Source organism: Poecilia formosa, unplaced genomic scaffold (assembly GCF_000485575.1).
Source record: "Poecilia formosa unplaced genomic scaffold, Poecilia_formosa-5.1.2 Scaffold472, whole genome shotgun sequence".
Lineage (NCBI taxonomy): Eukaryota > Metazoa > Chordata > Actinopteri > Cyprinodontiformes > Poeciliidae > Poecilia > Poecilia formosa.
Window position 1 is genome coordinate 164902 of NW_006800411.1, and position 10395 is coordinate 175296.

The 10395-nt window shown below is 36.8% G+C and overlaps 2 protein-coding genes across 2 annotated transcripts in view; both read right to left on the bottom strand.

Moving 5' to 3' along the window:
• Nucleotides 1–413: 413 nt before the first annotated feature.
• The window catches only part of LOC103156277 (gastrula zinc finger protein XlCGF57.1-like), a 38948-nt gene continuing 28966 nt past the window's right edge, over nucleotides 414–10395 (bottom strand). The window contains exons 3-4 of the mRNA XM_016664173.1: nucleotides 3876–3951; nucleotides 414–2380 (exon numbers count right to left, since the gene is read on the bottom strand). Of these exons, the coding sequence (XP_016519659.1) occupies nucleotides 921–2380; nucleotides 3876–3939 (1524 nt within the window). The 5' untranslated portion in view covers nucleotides 3940–3951 and the 3' untranslated portion in view covers nucleotides 414–920. The remainder of the gene's footprint in view (nucleotides 2381–3875; nucleotides 3952–10395) is intronic.
• Nucleotides 8602–10395, bottom strand: part of LOC103156254 (trichohyalin-like) — a 110519-nt gene continuing 108725 nt past the window's right edge. Inside the window, exon 9 of the mRNA XM_016664172.1 lies at nucleotides 8602–8700. Coding sequence (XP_016519658.1) covers nucleotides 8602–8700 — 99 coding nt within the window. The remainder of the gene's footprint in view (nucleotides 8701–10395) is intronic.

A 10395-nucleotide genomic window follows, 5' to 3' on the forward strand; every position in this document is an offset into this window, starting at 1 on the left:
TTTTTCTGCTTCTTCTCATTTCATTTCAGCAAGTGTTCTGCAGTTGAACTCAAATGTTTCTACAATTTTCAGCAGTAACATTCAGCACTAACACTACATTTTTACAGGAAAGGTAAATGTTTTACTTACTTTCTAAGACAGTAAACATATATCTATGTGTAGAGGTTAAATTGGTTAGAAACATGGTAAACTGTAATAGAAGACAGCTGAAGCAGTAAAGAGAAAAATATAATGAAGACAAGACACAGTAAATTACTGAAGAAAATAATCAAACAGTTTCTACAATCAAGAAAAATCAATGCATGAAAATTAGTTTTTAGGACAAACACACTGAAGATCAGTTTATACCCAGTAGTCATAAGGACTATAAAATGCAACTACTACAATTTATCACTCAATTTTGTTATAATCCATGTCATTTTATTGAATGGTTTATATTATAACAATACAGTTTGTCATTATTTTTGCTATAGAATATGCCAGAAAAAAACAATGCATCAAAAAAAGTTTCACATCTCTAGGTGTCCAAATGTGAAGATCCAAATGATCACGTCTAACAAATACAACAATTTCTCAGCTTTATAGACATGAAATCCCTCCAGTCTTTAATTCTAGTTTTTAACCAAATCAATTTTATAGTGAACCTCAACATAGGACACACATTGAATCAATCAAATTTTATTTGTATAGCACATTTCAGCATGAAGGCATTTCAAAGTGCTTTACATCATTACAAACACAAAAACAGTCATGCAACATAGAATCAATAATCAAACAGTCATTCTTAAGAATAGAGAAAAAATGGGTTTAAATTTTTAAAATCAGATTAATCCTCTGAGAATTTTCTCTGAAAAGAAACTGGAGAACTTGTTGCAGGCGGATTGAAATTCAGATAGTAACATCATAGGAAGGTGACATTTCTACAGCTTTTCATCTGTGTGATGCCTCATATGGCGAGTTAAATGAATTTTTTGATGAAAACTTTTTCCACAGGTCACACATGAAAACGGCTTTTCACCAGTGTGAATCCTCATGTGACAAGTTAAATGCTGTTTTCTACTAAAACTTTTTCCACAATTCACACATGTAAACATATTTTCACCAGCGTGAATCATCAGGTGTTGAGTTAAACTAACTTTCTGACGAAAACTTTTTCCACAGTTCACACATGAAAACGGCTTTTCACCTGTGTGAATCATCATGTGCCGAGTTAAATGCTGTTTGTGAATAAAACTTTTTCCACAGGTCACACATGAAAACGGCTTCCCAACAGTGTGAATTATCATATGCTGAGTTAAACTAACTTTCTGACAAAAACTTTTTCCACATCTCCCACATGAAAACGATTTTTCACCAATGTGATTCATCATGTGCCGAGTTAAATTCTGTTTTAGACTAAAACGTTTTCCACAGGTCACACATGAAAACGGCTTTTCACCAGTGTGAATCATCATGTGTTCAGTTAAAATTTGTTTTCGACTGAAACTTTTTCCACAATTCACACATGAAAACGTCTTTTCACCAGTGTGAATCCTCATGTGCTGAGTTAAACTAACTTTTTGACGAAAACTTTTTCCACAGTTCACACATGAAAACAGTTTTTCACTGTTGTGAATCTTCATGTGCCGAGTTAAATTCTGTTTTAGACTAAAACTTTTTCCACAGGTCACACATGAAAATGGCTTTTCACCAGTGTGAATCATCATGTGTTCAGTTAAAAATTGATTTAGACGAAAACTTTTTCCACAGGTCACACATGAAAACGGTTTTTCACTGTTGTGAATCTTCATGTGCCGAGTTAAATTCTGTTTTAGACGAAAACTTTTTCCACAGGTCACACATGAAAANACACATGAAAACGGTTTTTCACTGTTGTGAATCTTCATGTGCCGAGTTAAATTCTGTTTTAGACGAAAACTTTTTCCACAGGTCACACATGAAAATGGCTTTTCACCAGTGTGAGTTCTCATGTGAGCATCAAAAACAGATTTTAGAGCAAAACGCTTTTCACAGGTCACACATGAGAAAGATTTGCTTTTTTTCTGATTTTGGTTCTCAGCTTCAGCAGCTTCCTGGAAGATGACTTGGTTCATTTTTGGTTCTGATTCAGTGTGGGATATTTGGTCATCAACAGGAGTCACCATGCAGGTATCAGTCTCCTGTTTCAGCTCAAGCTGTTCTTCACCCTGACTGCAGTAAACTTCTTTCTCTTCCACTTTTATCTGCTGGTGTTCTAGATCCTCCTGCTCTTCTTTTATCTGCTGATCTTCTGATTCTTCTTGTTCTTGTTTCACCTGCAGAGGTTCTGACTCCTCCTGGTCCAGAGTGGATCTCCTCTCCTGCTTCCATAGCTCCTCCTTAACATTATGTAGCAGGTAATCTGGATAAGAAAAACAGAAAAAAGAGGAATTGTTAACTTTATTTTTTGAAGTAAAAAACTGACTTTCATCATTTAAGACAGAAATCACCAAATGAACACACCTGAAAATAAAGAGTGCAGACATACAGACAGATAAGTTCACATATTCAGCTGACATTTGGAAAATTATCAAATAAAAAAAAAAAGTATTACGTTTTTCATTGAAGGTGTTAGAGATTTTTTGGTATTATCATTTTGTTATTACTTTAGTTCATATTCAGTCTAATATTAATCAACAGTAGTTAATCGACATTCAATCTATAGATTATTAAAGTGTTCTCTTCCTTCTGTGTGTATAAACTGACCTGGAGGTCACATCTGCCTGTTTGTCTTCATGTGAAACAGTTAACTGTGTGTTTCCCAGATCTTAAATTATGTTTCCACAGGTGCCTTCTTATCAACTGGAATACTCCCTATCTTAGAAACAGCAGTCGTATTTCGTCTGCTGTCTCCCTTCCCTGTACTCCCTTCTTTTTGCTTGATAATAAAAGACGAGCTGTAACCAAGGGTCTTTAGAATGCTCAGTGAACGGCTTGGAGGAGCAGTTTGCTGAGTCTTCTCCTTTTGCAAAAGCTTGGTCATAAAATTCATATATGTTGTCTGTGGTTCTTTTATGAAGGTTAGAGGAAAATACCCATCAGTAGGCATTATTGTTACTGCTTAAAAGTTGATTTTATTATTTCTAGGTATTTTCTATGTTGGAGCTATTAACTTTTTATTTCTATTACTTTTAACTTTGAGTTATTAAACTTTGAGTTTAATAACTCAAAGTTCTCCTTAACATTATGTTAAGTTATTAAACTTTGAGTTTAATAACTGCTTATTTTATCATTTTGTTTGTTTCTTTACTTTTAAAGGAACAAACACATTCCTAACCCAGATTCTTGACAGTGAGTCCATTTCTACATGTATAGGGAGGAGCAGGAGAGGAAACAATGAGAAGTTTGATCTTTGTTATTTGCTTTTCAAACTGGAAAGAATAAACCATAAAAGCAATCTTAAAGTTTTTTTTCGACATTAAACTTCTTTTACCTGCGTATGAAGCATCACCTCAGTGCAGCGGTGGTTTGTTGATTTGACTTTTATAGGATATTTGGTTTGACAAATATTCGCCAATACAATTTATTTATTAAAAATTATTACATTTTGCAGCTACTTACACCGCAAATATCGTTTTATGCTGCTTGCTTTACTGGCCTTGCGCTGCATTGTTCACATTTCTCCTGTTTACGAAAGTAAAACTCGGTAATTAAAGGACGAGAGCCGTAAAAAAGGTAATTGGTTCCATTTTCTCTATATATAAATAAGCCATTCTCACAGCGTAGTTGTGATGTTCGCGTTCATTTATCAGATATCAAGACATTTATACAGGAGGGGAACAGTTACTAAATGATCCTCATACAGAAAATTTCTACATTTAGACCTTAACCTTCATCCAAACGCTGGTGTTTCCTACCTATTCGGTGTAAAATAATCCGGGGAGTTCGGGAGAAATCCAGCAGTCTGCGCTGATCATCCATCTCTTCCTTCAACTTGACGATGATTCCTTTAAACTCTGTGAAAGTTCATTGTGCTCGTTGAGAAACTTTAGACAAACTCTCGAAAAATGCAGCAAAACAAACTATGCGCCATCTTGTTGTTCTTCCTCCTATTCTTCTTCTTTGGGATTTTATGACCGTCTGCATTCACATTATTGCATTACCGCCCCCTTCTGGATAATACGAGCATATCGAGTGAAATATCTTGCCCAAGGACTCGGCAACTGAGACGGATGGTGGGGCGTTCAAACAGGTGTTACGTCAATCCGCGTTTCCCCATCAGATACGGCGTCCATTTCTTCTTCTTTCATTTCTTTTTGATATTTTTTGGCGGTTGGCAAGAAACGTTAAGTGAGCATTGCCGCCACCAACTGGTAAGAAGTGTGGACCACATGGCAAAAAAAAAAAAAAAAAAAAAAAAACTATATTATACAACTTACTCTGCTTAAAAATAATAAATACAGCCTGATATCCTCTGCTTCCCAAGTCCTTTTGCAGTAAATCAATAATGTCAAATTTAATTTTCGTATTACCAACGTTCCTAATTAACTTGTTTCTCTGAATACAGTAATTCCTACATCTCAAAATAACATGTCTTATTCTCATCTTTCCCACAGTCACATTTCCCTGTCTGATGTTTCCCTATCAAAAATAACGAGTTTTTCAATCCAGTGTGTCTGATTCTAAGTTGTGAAATAATTATCTCTTTTCTCCTGTTTCTTTCTGTTCTTCTCATTTGTCCAATCCTCTTTTGGATTTTATAAAACCACCTTCAGTCTTTTCTTCTTCCCATAACCTTTGCCACCTGTCTTTTGTTTTTTGTTTAATTATACCCTTTATTCTTGTTATACTAAAACTAACATTAATATCTATCCTTACCTGATTGGTACTTTCCTTAGCCATCCTGTCTGCCATTTCATTCCCTTTAATCCCATGATGTGCTGGAACCCATATGAAAAATTTACAGTTTGCCCCATCATGTTGATTCTGTAAAGTGTTTGTTGTATATATCTGGTCTACTGTCTGATTATTTTGCAAACTGACTAATGAAGAACTAGAATTTGAACAAATGATTGATTTTAATGGTCTTGCCTCTTCCACCCATTGCCAAGTGTTGAAGACTTGCCACAAACAAACACCTGCTAGAGAATTTGAAACTAATGTTAAATCAATTGCTGACTCTGTATTATCCCTAAAATTATTTCTGGATCCGCTTCCATCATTTAGTATCATCTCATTAGAAATTCCCTCTAGTTTGTCTGTTCTGGACACAAAACGTTTTATTCAGTTCTGTGATCTGAAAAACATCTTCCCTGAGGCTCTGTCCTCTGACCTTCACTCTCTGTCTGCTGTTAATCACCTATCAGTAAGTGATTCTGTCGACTATTACAATCAATCTCTCCAGGAGCTTTTGGAGCTCCATGCTCCTCTTAAGTTGAGACTGGTGTCTTTCTCCCGTTCAGCCCCTTGGTATACTAGTGAGCTGTGGAATATGAAAACTGCTGGTCGTGCCATCGAGAGACGTGTAAGATCAACCAATCTCTCTGTTCATAAACAGGCCTACAGGGAAGATCAGAAAGCGTATACCTTTTCCCTCAGGAAAGCACGGTCTATATAGTCCGGGAAACTCTAAACAGCTTTTTTCTACATCACCTCCTTAATCCCCACAAACAAATGTATGCTGAAGATATGACTCAAAAATGCAATTTGTTTCCGTCATTTTTCAAAAACAAAGTAAATTCGATCAGATCTGTTTCTTGCTATCTCTGATTCCCGACTGGCCTCTACTTCTGTGCCTTTTGGGTTGAACTGCTTTGATGACATTGCTCAAAGCGAGGTAGAGACTTTCCTTAAGGGAATGAAACCCTCTTTCTGTGCACTTGATCCTTTTCCCTCCTCACTTATAAAATCAAATTGCGCTGCGATAAGCACATTAATTACTCAAATTATAAATAAATCACTGTGGTGTACTGCAGGGGTCAGTTCTAGGGTCTATGCTTTTTTCTCTTTACATACTGCCTTTAGGTAAAATGATTAATCGGTATAACATTTCATTTCACTTTTATGCGGATGATTTACAACTTAACATTAGAACGGGATCATCTTCTACTTCACCTTCACTTGCTGCGCTAACGTCCTGCCTGGAGGAGATTAAGTCTTGGATGAACCATAACTTTCTTCAGTTGAACTGTTCCAAAACCGAGGCCATACTGATCGGAACGCTTCATCAGGTTCAATCCTCGACTCTGACGAGTATTTCATTCTCTGAACAAGACATTCCCATTTCCTCCATTGTTACAAACATTGGAGTTCGAATGGACTCTCATCTCACATTTGAAAATCACATTAAGCACCTGTTTAAAACCTGTTTTTTTCATCTTCACAATATTTCCAAAATTCGTTCATTTCTCTCCCGTTCTGATGCTGAGACCCTCATCCACGCCTTTGTCTCCTCCAGGCTCGACTACTGTAACTCGCTGTTTATTGGAGTCCACAGAAAACACCTTCAATACATTCAAAACAGTGCTGCCAGGATCCTAGTGAGAGCTCGTAAATTTGATCACATCACACCTACTCTTTACGAGCTTCACTGGCTTCCTGTAACTTATAGGTTCCAGTATAAAATTGCACTTATCACCCATCACTGTCTATATGGAACCTCACCGGATTACTTGAAGGACCTCCTTATTTCACATTCAACTTCTAGATCCTTACGATCCCAAACCTGTAATCTTCTCCACCTTCCTCGATCAAGACTAAGGACTACGGGTGATCGGGCATTTGCTGTGGCTGCTCCTCATCTATGGAACTCTCTTCCGGACTATCTGAGAGCCCCGCAATTATTGTCTGATTTTAAAACCGGTTTGAAAACTTTTCCTTTTAGACAAGCCTACTCCACTTTTAAATGACTGTCTTGTTTTGTTTGTTGATTTTGTTTTTAACTGCACTGTGAAACACTTTGAGATTTTTATTAATGAAAAGTGCATTATAAATTAAATTTATTATTATTCCATCATTTAGACACACCAAATCTTTAACATCCATTATTTCTTATATCCCCATTTTGATCATTACGATGACTCCGTAATTAGCTTTATTTACCCTCTAAAAAAGCTCAAGTTTCTCCATTAAATCTATTGAAAGGATTTTACATGGATTATAGAAGTTGATTATTTTAAATCGCCCATTTACTGTTCAGATTTCAATAATAATATATTCTAACTCTCTTCCTTTAGCCAATAGTCTAAACTGAATTCCCTGTTTTATGAATGTTATACACCCTCCTCCAGATCCTCCCTCTCTATCTCTTCTAACACTTTCATATCCTTTTATAATAAAATCAAGATTTGGTTTAAGCCAACTTTCCTGAATGCATATAATATCTAGATTGTCTTTAAAATCTTAGGGTGCGTTCACATTGCAGCCTGAATTATTCAATTCCGATTTTTTTTTTTTTTTTTTTTTTTTTTTTTTTTTTTTTTTTTTTTTTTTTTTGACATAATGAGACCTGTATCTGATCTTTTCATGACAGTTTGAACAGTACCCATATCCTATATGTATCCGATTCAAATGCGACCTGACGTCCAGGTCGCATTCATCCGAACTGAACGTCACTGATTCTCAACAAATCTCACTATTCTGCATCCTGATACGCACAAGCGGGAAGAAAAACAACAGCCATGACGAACTATATGAGGAGGAAATTGTTAATATGCTGCTCCTGTCGGACAACAACTTCACATATGCAAGCTAAGCTCTGCCGTTAGCCTCCATGTTTACTTCCGCAAACACTGAGCGCTTCTTCTTTTTATGGCGGTTGGCAGAACACTGAGAACGCTGACGCTACTGCGCCCTCTACTGCGCATGCAGGACACTTTCAGGTCATTTGCCTGTTCACACTGCAAAACACATACAGGTCGCATTCTTGGCAGTGTGAACAGCCCCGGCAAAAAAATCAAAATTGACAAAAAAATCGGAATTGGGTCATTTCAGGCTGCAGTGTGAACGCACCATAATAAATCCTTTAAACTCGTGTCCATTTGCAATAAGGCTTCTAGCGTTCCTTTGTAAGATGATCAGTTTTTGTCTTTCTGCCTTTCCTTCTGCCCCGAACCTCTTGTGGGCTCCCAAGATATGTCCTTAATACCAAAAAACCTCTCTGCCCCTTTCACAATTATTTTGATTTTTTTCTGTTTTGTGCTTTACTTGATCTGTACAATTAATTACATTTGCAATGAACAACAGAATCTTTTCAATTGTTAACACAGTTTCAGTTCCAGTCTGCCTTTGTTCTGGTGTTAGATTCAGCTGAACTTTCCTTATCACTTATATTAGTGACTTTAATCCCTGTTGGCCCCCCTAGATGCAATAATACATTAAATGATCACTGAATTAATAAAAGATGTCAACATTTCTTAATAAAACAAACAGAAAGCTACTTTTCTAAAGTAGGAAATATTTATGTATTTACTGTTAATCTCTTAGTATGATTTGTTCTTTAAGTGGCCATTTGTATAATTTTGGCTGATACGACTATACATTAAATAAGCAAACAATTGATTATTTAATAATCAAACCATAACAGTCTACTAAAACCACAATAAAAAACTTAATCATGGCTAAATGTTCTGTGCGTTAACAGCCTCAGGAGATGATTGAGGGACGAAGAGACTCTGGTCCTTTGCGTTCTGACGGGTCTTCAGTGTTCCTCTCCTGATCCATTCTGTCTGACATCATGCAGCACTGCACACCACGCCAGGACAAACACGTTTGTTTTAATCGACTGTGTTCATCCTCACTAACATGTTCAGCCTGGGATTGGAGTCTTCCCTCTCAAGTCTGTATCTTTACGAGAGGTTTTCCTTCTAACGACATGATGGTATCGGGTTGAGGATGTTTTAAAAAGACGCGGGTTGACAGCAGCTCACCGTGGCTGCATAGTGTCCATCTCTAGGCAACCGTGACAACAATGGTCCGTAGCGTTCTGGGGGTCCTATTTACATCCCGCCACTAAAATTTAGCTGACAATAATGACCAAATATTTCCTGTGTTTTATTTTGGTCATTATTGTTACACTTAGTCTTCATATGTGTGTGATAGGCGTGTCTATCGGACATTTATAGAAATACGGAACAAATCGCGTCCCATATTGGTTCAATACGGAACGCAACATTTAACAGCCAAATACGGGACGATTCCGTATTCTAAGGGACGGGTGGCAACCTTAGCTGTGGCTCTGCAGCACAAACATAAAACCCGCCAGTAAGTAAATACTTAAAGCAAAAGACATGTAAACATTTTATTTACTTTCACTGCTCAATAAGAAGCACAATAACAATAAAGATCTTACTGCAGTTTATTTCATTACTTTGGCTGAATCATGATAAACTGCCTCATTAGCAAAACTGTTACGCTGCTTTCATAGACTTAAGCTTTTTTGTTAAAGGTAGCAAACATCTCATTCATATTGAGATTCTTTAACTGTTAGAAGAGTTTGAAACGCGAGGGAGGGGCTGAGGAGTGGCAGACAGCTCAGTGCGTCTCTTTAAACAACATTTTACGTTACGTTTCAAGGGAACTTCGCTGATACACCCTCCCCCCAAATGGGTCCTAAGAAATTCTCCTGTTTATGGTCCCCCCCAATAAAGAGATGGGATTTATGCCCTTTGACATAGGGCTGTAGTGATACAGTAATCTTATGATACGATACACGATATTCTGTCCACGATACGATACATATTGCGACATTCATCAGACGATACAATTCAATACACTTTTGCGATTTTCTGAAAGATTTTAGAGGGACAGAGTGATTTTGGTGATATTTTTGACTGTTATAGAGTTGGATTGAATTAATTTAACTGAAAACTGATTAAAAGCACCAACTACACAATACCTGGCTCTGGTTGGACATGGACACAGACTTAAAGTCGACAGCTGGACAAAAAGAATCAAAGAAGTGGTGAGAAAACATGTTTCTTTTAATTGAAACAGTACAAACTGTAGCTTACATGGATTTATAAAGTAAATAAAGTGCACCAAGTACCCTGCTCTGAATAGTTTGATACCTTTTTAACCTCAACACTTAACATCTGAAGGAATCACTCTAAGCCTGATGACCTAATCACTCTCCCGGCGAAGCAAGCAGTGAGTGAGCAAGGTGACAGTTGGATGTTACGATACTTGCGGATGAATATCGATTTTTTTCTAGGAAAGAAAATATCGATATATATCGCGATATCGATATTATCCTACAGCCCTACTTTGACACACATGGAAAACACTTCTACGGGTTTTCACTTGTGTGAATCCTCATGTGCCGAGTTAAACTAACTTTTTGACAAAAATGTTTTCCACAGTTCACACATGAAAACGGCTTTTCACCTGTGTGAATCCTCATGTGATAAGTTAACTCCTGTTTTCTACTAAAACGTTTTT